This window comes from Hemiscyllium ocellatum, chromosome 37, assembly GCF_020745735.1.
Source record: "Hemiscyllium ocellatum isolate sHemOce1 chromosome 37, sHemOce1.pat.X.cur, whole genome shotgun sequence".
Lineage (NCBI taxonomy): Eukaryota > Metazoa > Chordata > Chondrichthyes > Orectolobiformes > Hemiscylliidae > Hemiscyllium > Hemiscyllium ocellatum.
In genome coordinates this window covers 21,410,776-21,433,391 of record NC_083437.1, presented here as the reverse complement: position 1 = coordinate 21,433,391, position 22,616 = coordinate 21,410,776, and the positions used below count along the sequence as shown (strand labels likewise).

General features: G+C 39.9%; 1 protein-coding gene across 1 annotated transcript; it reads left to right on the top strand.

Moving 5' to 3' along the window:
- Positions 1-912: 912 nt before the first annotated feature.
- LOC132833670 (adaptin ear-binding coat-associated protein 2-like) lies at positions 913-21,916 on the top strand. Its single transcript, XM_060852131.1, has 8 exons — positions 913-1,109; positions 13,552-13,652; positions 14,912-15,016; positions 17,234-17,315; positions 17,708-17,816; positions 18,857-19,013; positions 19,577-19,673; positions 20,935-21,916. The coding sequence occupies exons 1-8, from the start codon at positions 1,018-1,020 to the stop codon at positions 20,981-20,983; spliced, it is 792 nt and encodes a 263-aa protein (XP_060708114.1). The 5' UTR covers positions 913-1,017; the 3' UTR covers positions 20,984-21,916.
- The last annotated feature ends 700 nt before the right edge of the window (positions 21,917-22,616 follow it).

Here is a 22,616-nt window from a genome sequence, read left to right as displayed (position 1 = left end):
AATACATTTGGTTCCCTCAAGTGGAATGATCATCATTCTCCTCTCAAAGTAACTGCTCACATTTTAGGTTCAGGCATTAAGTGTCAGTGCTGCTGCTATAGGTATAGCAATTTTCTGCCTCTAAGTAAAATGAGACTACACCTATTTTGTTCCAAACGTTGCCTGCCTGTGGTGGTGTCAGTGAGATCCATTTTAGGCCTTCACAAAATATGATCCTGTCACCCCAGTGTTGTACTGTGGTGTGATGTACTGTCAAAGGTGTTATCCTTTGTATGAGACTTTAAATGGATATAACATCAACACTAACATGTATAGTACATATTTCGGAGGGCTTCAGTTATTGGGCAGAACTGAATTACGTTTCCTCTTTAAATTAAAAGAAATTCAAAGTAGTTGCATTTTTTAAAAAATGACTACAGTCTCTTTAATAAAGTTTATAAAAATCGACCTCCTTCCCCTCGAATCCTATGGTTGAACTTGGAGGAAATCCTTATTGCTATACGGGTAATTTGTTTTTAAGCTAATGGTCAAATTAAAAACGTGTCTATAATCTTTTATGTGTGAAATATCTTGCTACAGCTGAATTATCCTCTATTACGGCTTTGTGTGAAGCAAGAATCCATTACATAACCCGATCATCTCTGCACTTTCACCATCTCAGAAACACGCACAAGAGTTACCTTCTATTTTTGGAGGGTGGGGAGTTTATGAAACTTCCGCGGAGTCCGGTTGGGAATTTCTAGTCTTGACACCTGATGGCGACAAAGACATTATGTGAGAGAATCAATGCAGTCCCTGCGACTGCAGACAACGCCCTCCATAATGCCAGAAGGACAAAAGGTAGCAGGACATCCTCCAGTATCCCGTGATGCCATGGGTGCCGGCGGCTCCTCCTCCACTATCCCGTGATGCCGTGGGCGCCTGAGCCGGCTCCACCACTATCCCATGATGCCCCGCGATTGTTGGGTGCGTCGGCATTGGGTCCTCCTGTAGTCGGCGGTGCGGCGGGCAAGCAAGATGGCGGAGAGTGATTACGAGTCGGTGCTCTGTGTGAAGCCGGAGGTGCACGTTTACAGGATCCCGCCGAGGGCAACGAACCGGGGCTACAGGTAATGTTCGCGGAGCCTTCGGGAGGAACGGAGTGGCATCTTGTTTTTGTGATAAGTCATGATCGGAGCGATAGTGGAAGTTCCCGTTTCCTCTGAAGGAAGTGTGCACGAGTAAAGAGTTTCACTGAGGGAGAGAGAGAGAGAGCAGACTAACTTCAAGATCGGGAAATAAAGGAAAAGTGGATCATCAACTGATGAGAAACGGGCGAAAAGTCGTGGATGACAGTTGCATAATCCCCGTGGGAGTGAAGTGTATACAGTCCCAAAGGGGATGAAAAGACCTGATCTGTCCTGCAATTTAAAACATTAACAGTGAAATATATATAGTCACTCTGAACTTAGATGCCTTAATTATGTGTTGAATGGTTATTGAACAATGTTGTTAATTCTGTAGCTGAACACTCCATACCCGGCTAGTTCTCGGTTTCCGGATGGTGTCTGCTTAGGGTCGAGGGTTCTGCTGTGGGTGTTCACATGACAGGCCGAATCCCGACCCACACATATTTGGACACAGAACTGATTCCCCCCGCCCCCGCCTCCAAGGTAGTGGGATCCAGGGTACAGCATTTCCTTTTCTTTCTCTCTCTGCCATTGTTCTGCCTCATCATTACCGCTATTTGATACATATCTTCCTTTTGAGAAAGTATCCACAATACTATACACGTCACTGAATAAGCCGTGCAAATCAAAAATATTAATATCTTGTTTTTTCCCCATTGCCATAAGGTCACCATTAAGGTTCTGGACACTAGTTAGAAGTAATCTATTGATCGCTAATATTAGCAAATTCAGAATGATATCTAGGCAAAGAATAAGTATCTTCAGAATAAACCAACATATGATCTAGTATCATTTCATATGGAATCCAATCCCAAGTCATTTGGGTGAAACCATTATATCTCGAATAATGATCTGGACAGCTAGCTGCTTCAAGCCTGTGTGCTCATTCAAGGTTCAAGTGTGGGACTTTATTCAAAGTGGCTTTGCAGAAATTTGAACTATTTGTGATGTTCTTATCATGTAACTGAAATTAAATAAGTTCATGTCAAATTGAAGGTCAAAGCAGAGGTGGCAGAATTGTCCATAGGGCAGTTACAGTATGTCCACATGATTGAAAATATGGCAGTGGGAATATGTATAGATAAGTCCATACATTTATGATCAGCTTGTATACACAGTAGTTGCATGTTCCCAATTGTGTCCAAAAGGACTGACCTATTTTACCTGTACTAATAAGTTGGATGAAATTATTATATCTCTGCACTTTATATTAAACTATTTAAAAAGAAAATTAAATGAATGAAAGTGTTTAGAACAGAATTGACCCTAGGCTCAAGTATTTGGCAAGGAATCACCTCCAGTTACGAGCAATAGTCTTCAGTTGTTTAACTCCAACATTTTCAGCAAAATTATGGACTTAATAAGATGAATGGCCTCCTTCTCTGTTGGAAGTGACGCTGACCCATATTTTTTAAAATGTGATTTTTTTTTTGAAAAAGCCTCCCAAGGGCATTGGAAACAGGTATGGTGCAAAGTTGAATCAAAAGTGCTGCAAAGGGCGGTGGCTCAGATTGTTTTAGAAGAGGTTTTGAAGGGATCATATGAAGAGCAGTAGATGAAGGTGGCCCTTGCTAGGTTAGTAGGCCAATGCAGAATGTATAAAACCTGGAAGAGTTTGTGCTCTAAAGAATGATCATAGAACACACTGTTTCCTGTTTAAATACACAGTGAACTCAGAAACTGACCTTGATCTTTTTTATTGAGTGTCGTGTTTGAGGGAAGTGTTTCATGCTGTCAGACAAGGTGCTGATACTACAGAATCTGATTTTGAACTTTGTGCAAGGTCTCACTGGCGGCATATTCAGAAAGCATAGCTAACTGTTAAATAATCGTGCAAAATCTAGGATGTGTAACAAGAAACTGTTTGTAATACATACAAGAGCAGAGGTTTGGAATGACACTACATATGTTAACAGCTGTGACTTGTATTTATAAAACATATGAACACATTAAAACATCCTATGGTGCTTCACAGGAATGCTGTCAAATCAAGTTTAACACATTACCTATAATGGGATATTAGGACAGGCAACCAAAAACATGGACTAGGGAGAATGTTTGTGAAGAAACAGTGGAATTGAAGAGATTTAAGGAAGTATTCCAGAGATTAGGGGTCTGGTAACTGAAGGCACACCTGAAGTTAGTGGTGTGATTCAACAAAGATGCACAAAAGGCAAAAATTGGAGGTATGTGGATACTCTGGTCGGGTGAAAGGCTGGAATCAGAGTGGCAAGGATTTGAAAGTGAGTGAAATTGTTAAATTCTGTGTGTTGCTTTACTCGGACCCTATGTAGGTCAATGAGGCAAAGAGACTTACTGCAAATTAGGATACTGGAAAACAATATTGGGAATGCTTCACTTTATAGAGGTTGAGAAATGGGAGTGTGACCAGGCATGTCTTGAAATAGTCATGGTTCAGAAACCTGTTGAGAAAGAAATCTTATTTTTATGCTAATATGTTATTTGACTTTGTTGCAACAGAGCTGCTATTAAGGAACCAAATCCTCCAGAGCTCAGTAGATAAAGTTTCCAATGAAATGAGGATTCTGTCTTTGGAATTGCAGCACAATAGCATGGCAAACTTCCTGCTTTCTGTGCAGTACAATATATGTTTATCACAATAGATCCGTTATGGAGTAATTTAACAGCATGGGTTCTGAAAAACAGCCTGAAAGTGATTACATTTTAGGAAGTCACTGTAAGAGTCTTAGACTTTAGGCTTTGGAAAGCCCAGCCAGATTCTGGGAGTTTTTTTTAAAGCTTTGTGTAACTGAAAATATTTACTGTATTGCACTCTGTTTAATTGCATGTGTGAAATGCTTTGTGAGTATCATCTGAACAGGCAAAATTACGCTATTCATCCACATTCATGATATAGGGAAATAGAATTCTTACCATGCTGGAATTGATTGTCAGTCACCACATACATTTTTGTTTTTTTTTATTTTGATTGAGAATATATTTGGGGAACAATATATTCAGCAACTACAAACCAGGAATTTCTCTTCTGTATTGTCATTGTGACAGGGCTGCGCCATTTCTTGCATTTAATCTATCTATCAATGCTGCTGCCTACCCATCTCTCTCTCTCCATGTTGCTATTTCCCCATTTCCATTGCTGGCTTTACAATACTTTTCCAGTTGGGCACTCTGCTAACAAAAACAGAAGTTGCTGGAAAAGCTTAGCAGATCTGGCAACATCTGTGAAGAGAAATCAGAGTTAATGTTTTGACTCCAGTGACCTTCCTCAAGACTGACTCTAATTAGGGAATGTTGCTAGTTCACAAAAATGATATGAGCAAAAATTATATAATTATATCAAGATTTATATATAATGGATAAATATTTACTTCTAATAGTTCTGCTGTGCTGAGTCCCATTAATTATGTACGAATCAAAAGTGATAGTCGCCAGCAAAATCCACAGACTGTTTGCTGCACCAGCTGGTTAACATCACACTGCTGATCCCTCTGTGTGAAGTCACAGAGCATATGTTTCTGGAAACATACTGAGATAGCCAGTGTCAGTGCCATTGTTTTTGCTGCGGAACATGTATTGTTGCTCGTGTTTTGCTCTGTTTCAGCTTTTTATCCTTCAAATTGATGCACTAGCTGCGTCAATCCCAGTGCATATTTCTTTGCTGATTCATTGTCTCTGTAATGTGGTATGCCTTGACTGCATTAAGGTGGTAGAGCTTTAGTATTTCACCCTATTTTGAGTTACCATCTGGTCGAGAAATTACTAACTAGTCAACAGTCCCCAATAACCTGAACCAGATACTGATATTTTGAGAGTGAACAGGATGGTTGACTGTGGAGGTGGGTACTGTCTGCACAATCCCATTTAACTGCCTTATCTCTGGGATATTCGTGGCATATTAAATAGTAGCTGCAGACCATCCAGCAATGTTTTCTGTAACTATACTGTTACCTCAGGAGACCCCAAAGGATCTATCCTTGGTTCTATTTATACGCTTCCCTTGAACAGCATCATCCAAAGACTTGGAATTGGTTTCTAATGTAAATTAAAATCAACGAGTTATATTTATCTTGCAATCTCCTTGTTTAGGTGGATTGGCCATGCTAAATTGGCCAGTGTCCAGGGATGTGTGGGCTATGTTAGTTAGTCATGGTGAATGCCAGGATAGGGTAGGGGTGGGTCTGGTTTGGATGCTCTTTGGAGGGTTGGTGTGGACTGAGTGGCCTATAGGAATTTTACACTTGGAGATTCTATGACTTTTTCAGTGCTTCTCTGCTTATCCAGCTTCATTTTGAGTAATCTTTAATATCATTCACTCAAATGTTAGAATGGTGCTGGACAGTTGAGTGTGATGTACCATAGCAGCAGATCTCCTGGCAGCAGTAGTTACAAGTAGCAGCCACAAGTGTTGTGTTGTTGCCACATATTCTAGGCTTCTCCCACCCCACAGTTCCCATTTAACTGGACTGGTCATAACTTTGGCATTGTGCTTGGCTAACACCCTTTTATCAGTAAACAAAATGTCTGCTTGTGCTTATGTAAAATTTCTTTTGTTGTTACTCTTGTCTTGGTGCCAAATCTTTGTGCCATTCCTTGGTGTATCTCCTTTGGCTATATATGCATCCATTTGTGCCTTTGTGAGGTGGTTTGATATGATTTTCTACATAAAAGGTATAATGGAAATGCAGTTGCTGTGCCTGTCCAATATCAGGGTCAATGGATAATCAAGTGTGAAAATTGGCAGATACTATTTATCCTCTCTCTCCATTCTCATTCAGAGATGTTGGGATTAATTGAGATGGCTGTATTGCCAGTCAGGATACTTGATTCTCGTCATCGTGGTGCGGTTGTCTTTGCTTACTGCATGATAGGGTACATGCTATTTGGCATTTTGTTTTCTTAAAGGATGTTGACTCGGCAAATTTATTTGCTGAATATAATGTGATTGGAGGGTACCAAATAAAGTGTGTGATTATTTGCTGACACGGCTTTACCAAGAAGGACTAAATCAGTTTATACCATGCTGAAGATGCATGTTAGCTGCGTTTTGCATGATTAGAGAGACTGTGGTGTAGAGGAAGAGTTAGAACAAATGGAGGAAGGAAACACCTAATGAAAAGTAAAGCGTGCAAGGTTTTGTTTTATCTTGAGAGCTGAGCAAAATAATCCATAAAAATCTCAATGAAAGGAAAATCAGTGAAAAGATATTATTGCAGATAATTCAGTATAGTCTACATCAATAGCTTTGTGACTCAACTGTTTATATTATTCCAGATACAGAAACAGGAATATGTCATTCAGTCCAAAAATCTGTTCTGCCCTTAAAATTGGTCATGGCTTAAATGTCAGGAATAAATAAATTTTTTTTGGCATTTCTTGACAGTTTTTCTACTGGTCCAGTTGCTTCATTCACTGGTCAATGTTGAAGTGAGCCATACTGACCACAGAAATTACCAGCTCTCCTCATTTCTCTCTATTTTAGGCTGTCCCCCAGGATCAAACTTGACTTGCTTCCGCCCAGGTTTGATAGTCTGAGATGGCAGGAAAATCCAGCTCGGTTTTCAGATTCTGCCACATGCAGGGCTGGTCATGCTAGGATGTTTGAGTTGCTGAGGTGCTTGAACGTTTTTCTTGTTTGTGCTGTTTTCGAGGCTTAACTTCACATCAGCTCACTCCCAAAAAAAGTCTCGCAATATGTTTGATGCTTTCTGAATTTTAGTCCGTTAGAAGCCAGACATTCCCATGAGTCAATAGGAATGTTTGACCCCTTCACGAATGTTTAGAGTCAGAGATGTACAGCACAGAAACAGACCCTTTAGTTCAACTTGTGCATACTGACCGGATAACCTAAACTAATCTAGTCCCACTTGCCAGTACTTGGCCCATATCCCTCTAAACCCTTCCTATTCATACATTCATCCAGATGCCTTTTAAATGTTGTAATTGTACCAGCCTCCTCCACTTCCTCTCATTCCATACACACACCACCCTCTGTGTGATAAAGTTTGATTAGATTAGATTCTCTATAGTATGAAAATAGGGCCTTCAGGCCAACAAGTCGACATTGACCCTCCAAAGAGTAACCCAACCAGACCCATTCCCTTAATTAATGCACCTAACACTATGAGCTAACGCATAGCCAATTCACCTGACCAGTACATCTTTGGATTGTGGGAGGAAACTGGAGTACCTGGAGGAAACCCTTGCAGACACAGGGAGAATCTGCAAACTCCACACAGACAGCCACCCAAGACAGGAATTGAACTCAGGCCCCTGGCTCAGTGAGGCAGTAGTGCTAACCTCTGAGCCATCATGTCGTCCTTAGGTCCCTTTTATATCTTTCCCCTATCACCCTAAACCTGTGCCCTCTAGGTATGGACTTCCCATCCCAGGGAAAATGTCTTGTCTATTTATCCTATCCATGCCCCTCATGATTTTATAAACCTCTCCAAGATTGCTCTTCAGCCTCCGATGCTCAAGGGAAAATAACCCCAGCCTATTCAGCCTCTCCCTATAGCTCAAATCCTCCAACTCTGGCAACATCTTTGCTAATCTTTTAGAGGGCATCCCTAAAAAATTTTCCTTATCTATTTAGAGGTGTGTTGCCATGCCTGGATTCTGAGATTAGCAGTTGCTTCAGCAGTCTGCTGTCAGGCATATAAGCAAGATGTCCTGCCAATTGAGCTGATTTTAATTGATTAGTCTCTCCATATTGGGCTTGTTATCTGCTGTTAAAGTGCCATTCTTGAAATTGTATTTGGAGAACTTCGCAAATAAATCATACCACGGTACTATTTGAGCTTTGAAATGCCTGGTGTGAGCTGTCCTAGACTCCAAAGCATACGAGAGTGGCGATCAGTGGTGGTCTTGTAAATGTTGACCTAGATTTTAGGAGACTCTCAACTCTGTTAGCTGCTAGTACTCAATGAGGGAGGTAGGTGTATTACAGTTGGGATGTTAAAATGGGGGGGGTCAGCCAAAATTTACTGCTGCTGGTAGCCATATATTCTTCCTAGCTCAATTGTGCCTTTCTCTGGACATCAGGATTAGGCTTGGCTTTAATTCATTCCAGTCAAATAACTTGTCCAAGTATTTGCGTGAAGGATGAGCAATTGAGCAACCTCCTGCAGATCATCTTCAAAGGATCAGTGCCTTATGGCGAAAGGGGAGGATTTTTAAAAAATTATTAGAGAGCATAACATTTCAATGCATTGAACCAACTTGACATTTCTGAGAGATATGACAAAGTTTGTGTACAGGTGGAGGGGGCTATTTTTTGCAAGGCATGGGTTTTAGATTAGTCGCAGAAATTAAAAGGAAGACTTGCACTTGTATAATGCCTTACTGTCCTCCAAACTTCCCATAAAATTTCACTGCTAATGGAATATTTTCGCGGTGCAACCATACAAATAAAAGTACCTTCAATAGTGCAACATCCGTTGGTGCCACATTGGAATATCAATCCAGATTTTTAAGATTTTGGAGTGTTTTCTTTTACTCATCCATTCTACAGGACAACCAAGGTTAGACAGATTGGGATTGAGGTATAATGAAAGGATAAGAAACAATCCCAAGGGCTGCAGGGCATCAAACTGGATTATACACGGGGGTTCTTCCAGACTTCAAAAGTCAGATAAGTACCTGGAAACCTTAAAATATTTTAAACAAATGATTGCATTCTACTCCATTTAATGCACTACACTTTATGAAAAGTCCTGTAAAGCAGTCTCTGTTGGAAACATGCCAGGATGAAGGTGAGGGAGTGGAGAGTGTGCAGGAGCAGGCTATGGAACAATGACCTGTGGAATAGCATGTAATTGTTTCAGTGACCTTAGTCAAGATGAAAGGAGTGGTGCCTGAGGAAGGTTTGAGGCTCATGCAGGATCTCTCTATACTGAATCACGCATCTAATGGAATCAAGATGGACTGACTTTCAACATTTGAGACTTTGGCACTATTCTGGTTCAACACCTGGATGTCGATTGCTGCTTTGTTGACATAAATGTCATTTCAGTCCACTACCAGCTCTCCCAACACTGGTTATCTTGCACTTGGGCTCCCTGCTTATACTTGTGTGTTGCCCAAGCCGGTTACACACAAGTGGCTGTGCTGCTAATCCAGCCTTAATCCTGGACAGAGGAAAGCTCCAGCTGGAGGTAATTTTGTTCCAGTCTCCGATAGAATTTGGTAAAAGATAGGAAAATCATCGGTCTGTGTGTACGTCATGCAACTTGGATTATACGGACTACTAACCATAGCTCTGTTCATGTATCTAACCAAAAATGATTATTTCTGGCCCATATTATTGAAAGGCTTTTTCACTTTGAGGTGTTTCTTCACGGTCTGAAAGCAGAGTTACAATCTGGATGTGGAAGCACCAGCATTTGAATTATCTGCTACGAGAAACAAGAGCCCCAGCAGAAATCAAATGCTCCCCTTGACCCAGAAGACATCAGTGAGCTTCCTTAGAATTTTGATGATGAACTCGAGCGGGATTAAAGTGACAAAATGGTACCATAGTATAGACTTCTCCTTGACTGCAACTCTGGAATGGGACTTGAACCCCCAACTTTCTGACTCCGGAATGAGTGTGTTACTTACATGGCCAAAGCTGAAACTTGAACAACAAGATAAGCAGTAGAATTTCACCTTTTTGCAAAATAACTTCATGCATTTTCTTTGAGAATTGTGAATTCACCCAAGGCTGTTTGCTCCTTTCTGGTATTTTTCGGATCTGTGACCATTTTGAAAGTGGACTTTCTGTATTCTTAATGGTGGAATGAGGAAGAGAAACATAAAGCAGCTGTTAGGATGTTCTTCAGTCATGTTTCATTATATCCTGTTTGTCTCTGCAGGTGATTGTATTGGGGTTTTAAATTTTTTTTCACCTTTCACGATTTTGCGTACAGAATATGAAACTGAGTACAGATAGCAGTATCATAAACAATTGAATTGTTAGACAGTTCATGCTCCTGAAAATTAATCGACTTGGCATACTGCCTAACCTTCTCATATTTCCATCCTTGTTTTCAGTAACTGAAGTACACAAACCCACACGTTCCAAGTAATTCACCCGAACTGTATTGTTCAGAGAGGCAGCCATAGCTGAGGAGGAAATTGGGAATTTTTCAAATTCAACATTTCAGAAGAATTTAAACCAAATGCTAGTCACATGCCTCAATCTGATTGGATCAGAGCTAAGACAGCAATGTGACATCCCTGGGCTAAAGAAGAGTTAAAACAGGGAAGGATGTCTGATTGTTAATGGCAGTGAATTGTTAATGACAATGAAATTAGAGCATGACATCGCAAAAAATTGGCTTATTGTTTCAAGCATTGGAATAAACTGCCAATGCTGTTTGGAGTTATATCTGAATAATGACCTGTTCCCTGAGATTGTAGAGGTTTGTCAAGGCTTGTGAACGATGTCCAACAAAGAAGCAAGGAAAATCTCGAGGAAAGTTGAGCTGACCTTATCATAAGTATGTGATTCGAGAGTATGGTAACATTGGAAATTCCAAATTTTCCTATGCTTTGCTCTGAGTGTTGATTATCCAGTATTCGAACTTAAGTTTAAACAAAATATTGTAATGAAAACTACATTTTTGCTGGTAATCATCTATATTCTTTATAATATAGAGGTTCTGTTATTTTCAGATATAGGTCTATCTAGCTGTATTTCCATGAACAAAATTATATCTTGGCCAAAGTGATATAGTGGGAGAATGTTATTGTATCTATTTTATTACTAACTGGAAAATAAACTTCACCAGCCAAAGTTCACCCTGACTAGTGCTGAAATTACTGGCCTCAGATGATGGCTTGTTATTCAAATATGACTCAGTAATTAACATTGTATTGCTCCAAGATATTTCATATGTCAAGAGATAAGTATCTACGTGTGCTTGAATGCAAAGTTTAATGGGCTGACTATGTTTGCTGCCAAATATCATTGGGGCCAACGATAGAAAATTTTCTGATTCAGTATGTGGATGTTCTACTAGAGAGGGTGCGAAACTTGACCTACTTTTGGGACATAAGACAGGGCAGGTTACTGAGGTGTCAGTGGGGGAGCACTTTGGGGCCAGCAACCATAATTCTATTTATTTTAAAATAGTGATGGAAAAGGATAGACCAGATCTAAAAGTTGAAGTTCTAAATTAGAGAAAGGCCAATTTTGATAGTATTAGGCAAAAACTTTCAAAAGCAGATTGGGGGCAGATGTTCACAGGTAATGGGACGGCTGGAAAATGGGAAGCCTTCAGAAATGAGGTAACGAGAATACAGGGAAAGTGTATTCATGTTCGGATGAAAGGAAAGGCTGGTAGGTATAGGAATGCTGGATGATTAAAGAAATTGAGATTTTGGTTAAGAAAAAAAGGAAGCATATGTCAGGTATAGACAGGATAGATCGAATGAATCCTTATAGTATAAAGGCAGTAGGAGTATACTTGAGAGAAATCAGGAGGGCAAAAAGGGGACATAGCTTTGGCAATTACAATTAAGAAGAATCTAAAGGGTTTTTACAAATACATTAAAAGCAAAAGGATAACTAGGGAGGGAAAAGGGCCCCTCAAAGATCAGCAAGGCAGCCTTTGTGTGGAGCTGTAGAAAATGGGGGAGATACTAAATGAGTAATTTGCATCAGTATTTACTGTAGAGAAGGACATGGAAGATAAAGAATGTAGGGGAATAGATGTTGACATCTTGAAAAATGTCTATATTACAGAGGAGGAAGTGCTAGATATCTTGAGATGCATAAAAGTGGATAAATTCCCAGGACCTGATCAGGTGTACCCTAGAACTCTGTGGGAAGCTAGGGAAATGATTGCTGGGCCTCTTGCTGAGAAATTTGTATCATCGATAGCCACAGGTGAGGTGCTGGAAGACTGGAGGTTGGCTAACGTGGTGCCACTGTTTAAAAAAGGTGGTAAGGGCAAGCCTGGGAACTATAGACCAGTGAGCCTGACATCGGCGGTGGGCAAGTTGTTGGAGGGAATCCTGAGGGACAGGATGTATGTGTGTTTGGAAAGGCAAGGACTGATTAGGGATAGTCAACGTGGCTTTGTGCATGGGAAATCGTACCTCACAAACTTGATTGAGTTTTTTGAAGAAGTAACAAAGAGGATTGATGAGGGCAGAACGGTAGATATGATCTGTATGGACTTCAGTAAGGCATTCGACAAGATTCCACATGGGAGACTGGTTAGCAAATTTAGATATCATGGAATATAGGGAGAACTAGCCATTTGGATACAGAACTGGCTTAAAGGGAGAAGACAGACGGTGGTGGTGAAGGGTTACATATCAGACTGGAGGCCTATGACCAGTGGAGTGCCACAAGGATCGGTGACGGGTCCACTATTTTTCATCATTTTATATAAATGATTTGGATGTGAGCATAAGAGGTATAGTTTGCAGATGACACCAAAATTGGAGGTGTAGTGGACAGCAAAGAAGATTATCTTAGATTACATTTTGGGAGGGGCCAATGGGCTGAGAAGTGGCAGATGGAGTTTAATTCAGATAAATATGAGGTGCTGCATTTTGGGAAAGCAAATCTTGGCAGGACTTATGCACTTAATAGTAAGGTCCTAGGGAATGTTGCTGAACAAAGAAACCTGGGAGTGCAGGTTCATAATTCCTTGAAAGTGGAGTCGCAGGTAGATAGGATAGTGAGGAAGCTGTTTGGTATGCTTTCCTTTATTGGTCAGAGTATTGAGTATAGGAGTTGGGGGGGTCATGTTGCGGCTGTACAGGACATTGGTTAGGCCACTGTTGGAATATTGCCTGCAATTCTGGTTGTCTTCCTCTTGGAAAGATGTGAAACTTGAAAGGGTTCAGAAAAGATTTACAAGGATGTTGCCAGAGTTGGAGGATTTGAGCTATAGGGAGAGGTTAAATAGGCTAGCGCTGTTTTCCCTGGAGTGTCAGAGGTTGAGGGGTGACCTTATAAAGGTTTATAAAATCATGAGGGGCATGGATAGGATGAATAGACACAGTTTTTTTTCCCTGGGGTGGAGGAGTCCAGAACTAGAGGGCATAGTTTAGGGTGAGAGGGGAATGATATAAAAGAGACCTAAGGGGCAACTTTTTCACACAGAGGATGGTACGTGTATGGAATGAGTTGCCAGAGGGAGTGGTGGAGGCTTGTACATTTAAAAGGCATCTGGATGGGTATATGAATAGGAAGGGTTTGGAGGGATATGGGCTGGTGCTGTCCGGTGGGACTAGATTGGGTTGGAATATCTGGTCAGCGTGGACAAGTTGGACCGAAGTGTCTGTTTCCGTGCTGTACATCTCTATGACTCTTGGAGTACACAGCAGCACTGATGTGTCTGACCAGAGGATTTTTTTGTTTTCAAGAAGCATCATTGTAAAGATGTTCCCTTTTCCTGCTCAGAGCTGCAGATTGGAAGTTGGATCAACCTGATTGGACTGGGAGACTCCGGATAACAGCAAAAGGAAATATTGCTTACATCAAATTGGAAGACAAGGTTTCAGGTATTTTCTGGAAATCAAATATTCAATATGCTTGTGAAATAATCAGTTTTCAGTTCAGAAAACATGCTTAGAAAGTCATAGAGATTTTACAGCATGGAAAAAGACCCTTTGGTCAATTGTATCCATTCCAGTCATCAAGCATCCATCTATTCGAATCCCATTTACCAGCATTTGGGCCCCTTGTATGCTATGACATTTGAACAACTCATTTAAATACCTCTTAAAAATCTTGATTTTTCCTGTCTCTGTCATCCTTTTAGGCAGTGATTTCCAGGTTTTTGCTACCCTCTAGGCAAAAAAGCAAGATCTTCAAATTGCCTCAATCTCCTCATTGCCTTAAAATGTTGCCCTCTGGCTAATGACCCCTCTACTAAGGGAAATGTTTCTCCCTATCTGTCCCTTATAAAATGTCTCAATTGTATCCTGTCGGCTTTCTCTGCTCTAAGGAAACCAGCACCAATCTACCTTGTCTCTCTTCACAGCCCAGACAAAATCCTAGTGAGTCCCCTCAGCTATCTCTCTAGTTCAATCACATCCTATACTGTTACAACCAGAACTGCACAGACTCCATCTGTGGCCTAATTAATGTTGTATATCGATCTGCCATAATCTCCTTGCTCTTGTATTCAATGCCTTGATTAATAAAGGTGATATCCCACATGCTGCCTTAACCAACTTATCTTCCACTCTTTCTGCCTTCAAGGATCTATGGACATTCACACCAAGGTCCCTCTGACACTCTGTATTTCCTTGAGTGCTACCATTCAATATGTCGTCCCTTGCCTTGTTTGTCCTCCTAAAATGCATCAACTCTCACTTTTCAGGATTAAATTCTGTTTGCCTGTGTTCAGCGCAGTCTCTCTGTATCACCTTGTTACTACTGAAAAATTCCTCCCAAAGTTCCAAAAAATAATGTACACACTGTTCACCTCACATGGGCATCCTTGTTCACATAGCATTTGGGAAGCTAAGCTCAATACTGCTAGTTGCCACCATGACTTTAACCCATTGCGAGGGAATTTCATACTTCCTTTTGTAATTCTTATCCCACAATATTATCAAATGAAATTATTGTGCTCACATTCCTGACACCAAAATGCATTTATTATAACTAGCTGGTCCAACAAAATGTATGTGTGGAAAGTACTTTTTCCGTATTGAATGTTTTTTTGATAACTAAGTGTGTTTGAGAGGTATGAAACGCTAAAGGGAATGGTATTTAACCCAGTATGTTTGCTTCTTGTTATTTTTCTCTTCAGGAGAATTGTTTGCACAATCCCCAGTGGACCAGTTTCCGGGAATTGCAGTGGAGAGCGTTGTTGATTCAAGCAGATACTTTGTCATTCGCATCGAAGATGGAAATGGTAATTCTATCTTGGGATTTTATTAAAGTCTAGTGTCGGAAGCTCATTGCTCTTTAGCATTACCATAATGCACTGAAGGACATGGAAGTTTGCAATATTTTGCCTGCAGGGTAACTAAACTTGTGCATGGTTTTTCTGGATTCTGTGGCTTTGGCTGCTTGAGGTGATTCACAACACCTTCAGCTGCATGCAGATTAGTTTGCACTTCTAGGTTCCCTTATGATAATATAACCCTTACTGAGGTCTGCGGCTACAACTGGGAAATCCCATGATAAACGAGAAAGAGACCAAACCTGAAAGAATGATTTTTTTATTTATAAACATGCCTATGGAATAGTTTAGAATATGCCTAAATGTTTCACATAAAATAAATTGCAATCTTTCCTGGTTTTGCACCAATGTTCCATCCAATTCCAATAATAATAACTTGCATTTATGTAATGCATTTAATGTAATAATATATCCCAGGGCATTTAAAAACCCTCCCCTTTGTCTGTCTCGTTTATTATGCTGATAAAGTTGCCACATAGTTTCAAAAACCTGCATTTTAAAGAGAAACTTGTTAAAGGGAGTTTGTGCCAGTTTTCCCCTTATATGTTACTATAAAACCATAAGATATAGAGCAAAATCAAACCATTTGGCCGATCGAGTCTGGTCTGCCATTTGATCATGGCTGATATATTTCTCAACCCCATTTTCCAGTATTCTCCTGTAACCTTTGATTCCTTTATTAATCAAATAATACTTTCAACCTATCTATCAGTGTCTTAAAGATAATCAATGACGTGACCTCCACAACCTTCTGTGGCAATGACACTCTGGCTGAAAAAATTGCTCCTCATCTCAGTTGTAAAGAGTTGTGCCTTCACTCTGAGCTGCACCCTGGGTCCTAGTCTCTCGCACCAGTTTCTCTGCATCCACAGCCTCCCTGCTTTTTCAACACTACCTGTCCCTCCACCTTCTTTCCCAATTGTTGCAAGCTTGCACAGCTCAGGGGAGCATTTCTATTTGTATATGAAGATGGTAACTTTTGTGTCCATAGACCGATCCTTTGACCAACAAGATCAGTTTGTCTGATGGTTGACCTCTTGTCAGCAAGACTAGAGCTAGGGGGGTGCAAAGTTTAAAAATGAGACTTCTCAGTTTTAAAATGAAGATCAGAGCCTTTTTTTTTCTCGGGATCATTATTATGTGAAATTCCCTTTTCCAGAAAGCATTGGATGATGGTTCATTGCATTTCTTTGAGACAGAGTTCTATAGATTTTTGATAAATAAAGGAGTTAGGTGTTAGTGAGCCAGGCAGGAATGTGGGTTTGAGACCATACGCATCATATTAGTCATGATCTCATTGAATAGTGAAGCAAGCTCAAAGAGCTGAAAGCTATTTTGGTTCCTACGACCAGGACAGCAACAGAACTTTCTACACCTCTTTCAGTACTTTCATGCCCCTCAGCAGGCAAAAAATCCTCAAATTATATATCACCTGAAAGGCAGTGCCTACAACACTCCATTCCTACTCAGTCAAGATGACATGCTCAAAACCTGGAGTGCGATGCGCACAACCCACAACCTTCAAAACACACAAAAGAAAATAATGCATTCATGCCAATTTTACACTGTGTTGTAGGTTGAAATAGAGGTTGTAATTTTTAAAAATTGTTGCTACATATCATTGAGTTCAATAATAGGGGATAGAGGATGTCAACAAGATCATTGCACACATTTCCCTCCTTTGCCTCACATATCAACGAATGACAAACTGACCTTTATACAGGGGCAGTTTTTAACTTCCCCTATCTTAAGGGCACCAAGACCAATTGCTGTCAGATTGTGTACATTTTGTTCCTTTTTTTTAGCATTGGTGATCTCACAAATGCAGCAAGATTTGTTTTAGCAAGTTCATATAGTTCAGGGTGATCTTAACAAAATATTTAAAATGTTAGAGAAATTAAATAGAGTCAGTATGTAGACATTTTTATCTGGCAAATGAAATAATAAAAGAACATCATCATTTGGAGCAAACCCAGGTAAATTAAGTTCAAGTGCACATCAGCTGAAATCAGCTTGATGGGATTGAATGGCTGACTCTAGTTTCTGTGAGTAATACTTGAAGATTGTCGCTAATATTACATTGATAAGACTACTATAAACTGGCTGGAATGAGGGCATATAAAGTGTGAACTTTGATCACTTGAGAAAACCCATTACATTTTTCAGGGCGACGTGCATTCATTGGCATTGGATTTGTTGACAGGGGAGATGCTTTTGATTTTAATGTCGGTCTGCAGGATCACTTCAAGTAAGTTGCTTGAAATTTCAGTACTGACACATTTTGATTGAAGACTTCAGAATAGAATTAAACATGAAATCAAAATTTGCAAAGACCTGTTAAAAGTACATGGAGTAAATATCTTAATGACTCACGAGATTATATTTCCTCTTTCAACTTGTAGTGACAGAAACTTGGCAACATTATCAAAGCTCCAATTTGGAGTATTACAGGTCTTTATAAAACTGACATTTGAGCACCCTGGAATTAGTCAGTATGAACCAAATCATAGATGCAGCAACATAAACTTTTAGACTACGATTTTGCTTATTTTAAATTAAGATATAATTTTCGTTCTGAGTTGTGGTTTACAAAGCTTCATCTATTCTCAAGCATCAGGCTGCATTTTCTTTGTTTTGCAGATGGGTTAAGCAGCAGAGTGAACTTGCCAAACAAGCTCAGAACCCAGACTCTGGACCTAAATTGGACTTAGGATTTAAGGAGGGACAGACCATCAAGCTAAATATTGGGGTGAGGCACAGAATACTTTAATATTTAAATAATCCTGCATCCATTATTTAAAATAAGACCAGATTATGTGACAAAGGGCAAAGATATCGGCTACTGGAAATACATTTAAATTGGATGTAAGAAGAAGCTTATTCACACTGTGATAAAGCTTAGTGATTATATTACCATACTGTTCTTTTTATTCTGAAACTTGGGTTCCAAAGTGGACAAAACCATGTATAACTTTAAGTTTGATATTTATTTCTATATCATGTGTCCCCAGAAAGGAAGGATATAGAAAAAAATAACTCCAAAGAACTGCTGGGAATCAGAAACAAAAACAGAAATTGCTGGAGAAGCCCAACAGGTCTTGCAGCATCTGTGGAGAGAAAGCAGAGTTAAGGAGGATATCATTTTCATTTCATTTTTAATTTCTAAGAGTGGTGCAGATTTCTGACATTTTGTTATGTGCATCTAAATGAGGTCTTTTAATACCTTTAAGGTGAGAAGTTCAACGCAAGGGTAGAAGAGAGGAAAGAAATTGACTTTATTGCTTAGCAATGATACATCCTATGATTTGGGAGACAGATGTGAGAGTTTCTTTCAGAGAAAAATGTCATTCAGAGAGAAAAGCACTGTAGTAGCAGCAGTAGTAGTGCTGTTTAGCAGTATCCAAAATGGTCAGGCAGAAGAAAAGACGTTCCGAAGCGGCTTAAAGTAAGAAGAGAAAAGGTATAGAAATAGAAGGCTATGAAAGATGAGTATAGGGATCGCATGTTAAAAATAATTAGTGGAGATGGTGCAGGCTTGGTGGATTAGTCAGAGTTAATGTGGGGTTACGGGGTGGAATGCTTTTCAGAGGGTTGGTGCAGTTTTGATGGGCCAAATGGTCCCCCTCTGCACTATAGGGATTTTGTGAACTGCAGAACAATACTACAGTTTAAGCCAGAACTTTTTATACAAGGTGAACAGAAAAAAATTGGAGTTTGTCACAATCCAGGTTGTTGTGATTTGTTATTTTAGCTCAGTTAAAACCATTTACAACCCATTTTAATTTTCAGAATGTACGGAAAAAGGAGAACTCATCGACTAAGCCTCGTCTAACAGGCACTGGAATAGGCCTACTCCCACCACCACCAGGGACTAAAACGCCAATCCTGCTGCCACCACCAGGGTCACAAGGCATGACGCAACAGCCTATGCAGTCATCTTCTACAGGTAGAGTACTTAAGGAAAATTCAAGCTTCACTGTGATCTTGTTAACATGTATCATTGACTAATACTGGTACTCATTTCTCTCTGGGTATAAGAAGCTGAAAGGGGAGAAATAGATATTTTATGTTGAGCTACTTTAATTTAGCAGTATAATCTGAGTGGCCATAATTGATTTCTGAGTTGATAAGTTGCTTGGATTTGCCTATTAAGACCACTTCCTCGAAGTGATAGCTTGAACAGTGACTTTAATGGAGTAAGCCAGTTCAAGCACAGTTCTGTCTTAGCAGTGAAACTTCCACAGATGCATTACAGTATGTGATAGTATTATTGACATGTTATATTCAGACAGTGAGATCAGTTGTATTGCAAGTATCCAATTTGTTATCTGTTTCTTTTTTACCATGGTCTTGTGGATTGATTCGATATTATATGTGCTTGCTGGGTACATTCATTAATCTTGTGTGTACTACCTCTGAATTCAGCTTTTATTGATTAATTGATTCATTTTGTTTTGGGTAATTCCTATTGATTTCATTTGTATTTGTGTTCATTTACATTATTTACAGAATTACTGGGAGGCTTTGATGCCCCACAACCATCTCCTGCTTTGGCTTCTCATACTGCCACAACTGACTTGTGGGGAGACTTTGCAGCAGCAACCAGGTTTGTGCTACATCCATTTTAAACTTATCTTAAGTGTAAGTAAACTGGTTCAAAACAAATCAGTGATTTATTATTGTGGTTTTTTTTCCAATTTGGAGGAGTTTTCAACCAAGGAAACTTTTGCGAATAGTGGTGCTAGCTAGGACCTCAATTTTGTTTAACGTGGTGGTAAAGGCTCAAGGACTGAATGAATTGTTCATCTATGTTCCCATCTTTCTTAGAGGGGCAATGAGATATTTTATCTTCCTCGACTGAGAAATAACTCAACCATAGGCTGTGCTGATGGGAGAGAGGGGCAGATAGCCAGTCTCATATTGTGGAATGGGAGTAATTCCCCAGCTTTTCTGATGGGATAGGAACTGATGCCAACCCTCTCCCAATTAGAATGGAATCTTTCCTCTTCCAGCTTGGGCTGTTTGCTTGCAGCCACTCTGAACTCTCCCAGCAGTAACTCCATTCAATGCTTAGTGTTTTCTCAGGATCCTGTTGGCTAACAGCTGGTTATGATGTCAGCATTCTGGACCCCGGTAGTGATCCAGGATGTCAGGCCTGGTGTTCACTCGTCACCGCCTATGTGCCTGGTGCCATTAGTCAGTAGCATGTTGTTAAGAATGAAGTAGAGACTGAGAACTTGTAACTTCTCTGCTATTTCCCACACTCCACTGTTGATGTACAGACAGCAGATGCCTGTGTCCAAAAGCTGGATTCATACAGCTCGTTAACACAAAAGTTACAGGTTATGAATATAGTCTATTCTTCTTACACATTTTCTTATAGGAAATTTATTTTAATTTGGTATGCTGTTTTCTGTGAATACATTAAATGTGCTAAACATGGGATCGCTGTATGTAATAACTGCGTCATCATGTTTGTCTAAATCAAGGCAGCTAGGTGAGATGGTGATGTAACATGCAATGTCTCTCCATTTGTAATCCAGAGTCCCAGGCGAGTGCTGTGGAGACATGGATACAAATCCCAGCATGGCAGCTGGTGGAGTTTAAAATTAATTTAATAAAATCTGGATTTGGAAGTATTGTGACCATGACCAAAGCAATGACTTGTCATTTAAAACCTAGTCCTAGAATAATGTGGTTGACTCTTAACTATCCTGGGTCGAGTATTCCACTCCATTCAAAGGCAATAAGGAATGGGCCTTGCCAACAACGACCACATTGCATAAAAGAATAAATTTTAAAATGAATTAAAACAATACATTTTGTATGATATGCCTTCTGATAGTTCTAACTTTCTTGTTCCTCAGCCCTGCTACCACCCAAGTGACCCAGAGCACCCACTGGGTTCAGTTTTGACATGGGGCAGCCTTCAGCTTTCTTCTTTGAAATTTTAATCCTGAGAGACCATGATGGCACTTCTTTTCTGATGAGATTCTTGGAGATGGAAGCTACTGGGAGTCCACTGTGCCAGAGCCAGCAGGATTCAGGACTCTCAGGCTGCAGCTTTGGGATTTTTCATTTCCATTAATAGTGCATCTCTACCAGAACATCTGTCCCATTCTTGTAACCACCGTGTTCACAAGAGCCCCGATATGCATTGTCATATAGCGATGCTTTTGCCTCGCAAGTGATTGGACTCAATTTCATAAAAGTCAATGGGACACAAATGTATATTGAAAAGGAGTTACCATGTATTTGAATTTTATTTTTTACACAGAAGTGTATAATGTGTAATAATGGTCCTAACTCTGAAGCAATTCTTAAGCACATCACAGCGAATTGTTTCACGCAGACACTGTTTTCAATAGATTCCATTCCGTACGTAATCTTCCATTGTAACAGCTTGTGGGGTGGGGGAAGGGTACTGTGAAGAACTGATTTGAACTTATAGAACAAAGCGCGATATGATTCACTGAGGTCCAACAAAATCACATGCCACACGAGGAAACATATGCGAGACATATTTCTTCTTCCAAGTGGTGGTATGGTAATCTGTGGTGGATTGATGTGGATGGCGATTGGTGTGGTATAGAGCAGCAAAAACTGGGCCTTTAAATACCTGCTTTCCTTTTCCAAAATATTTGTCTGCTTTGGCCAGCGACCTTTAACTTTTGGGCTGACCTGTGAACTATTTGTGTCTGTAAATAAGAGTTTGTCTATTTCAGTATTTATACATATTGGAGGGGGGATGGGGATGGAATTTGGGAGCTGTTAATGTTAATGCTGCGTTAAAATCAGGGAATTTCTTTAGAGTTGGAAATGTTCCAAATAAAAAAATGTCTATTGAAACTGTTTCTATTTGGATACTTTACACTGTCTCAATGTGCATCACGACTATTTACCACTGAAGCTCAATTGCAGATGAATGTAGTAAGTTAGTTTGCATGTGTCGATCCACATCCAGCACTAAACTGAATGAACGACCACCAACCTTTTTGGACCTTAGTTGGGGAAGGAATATTGGTCAGGATATCTGGAGAACATCTTGCTCTTCTTTCAATGGTACTGAGAGACATTTGTGCCCAATGAAATAGGAAACCCTGACAGGCTACACCTACAAATATGCATTCCTATATGGAAGGTCAACTTAGATTAAAATCAAATATGGTATTTGAGCCCATTATCTACTAACTCTGAGCCAATACTAATTGAGCTGACATCTAGAAATGCAATACCCCAAAAGAAATTGATTTAATTTATGAAAAACCATATAATACTTGCACAAACGAAAGAAGAAATTCCGCAATCACCTTGGTGACAACCTTTGACTATTTACCAGTACATTGAAGCAAGATGAATATTAAAACATATTGTTCCCAAATCTCGAGTGTTGTTTAAGGGGAAGCTGAATTATGGCTTGTTAGCGTCTAGGGGGGAATGTTTGCTATTGGTTACCTGCCATCACAACCACAGAACAAAGCCTCTGCCTCTGGCTAGGACTATCCCCCGCACTGGCTCAGATAACCATCTTATATAAAGGGGAGTAATT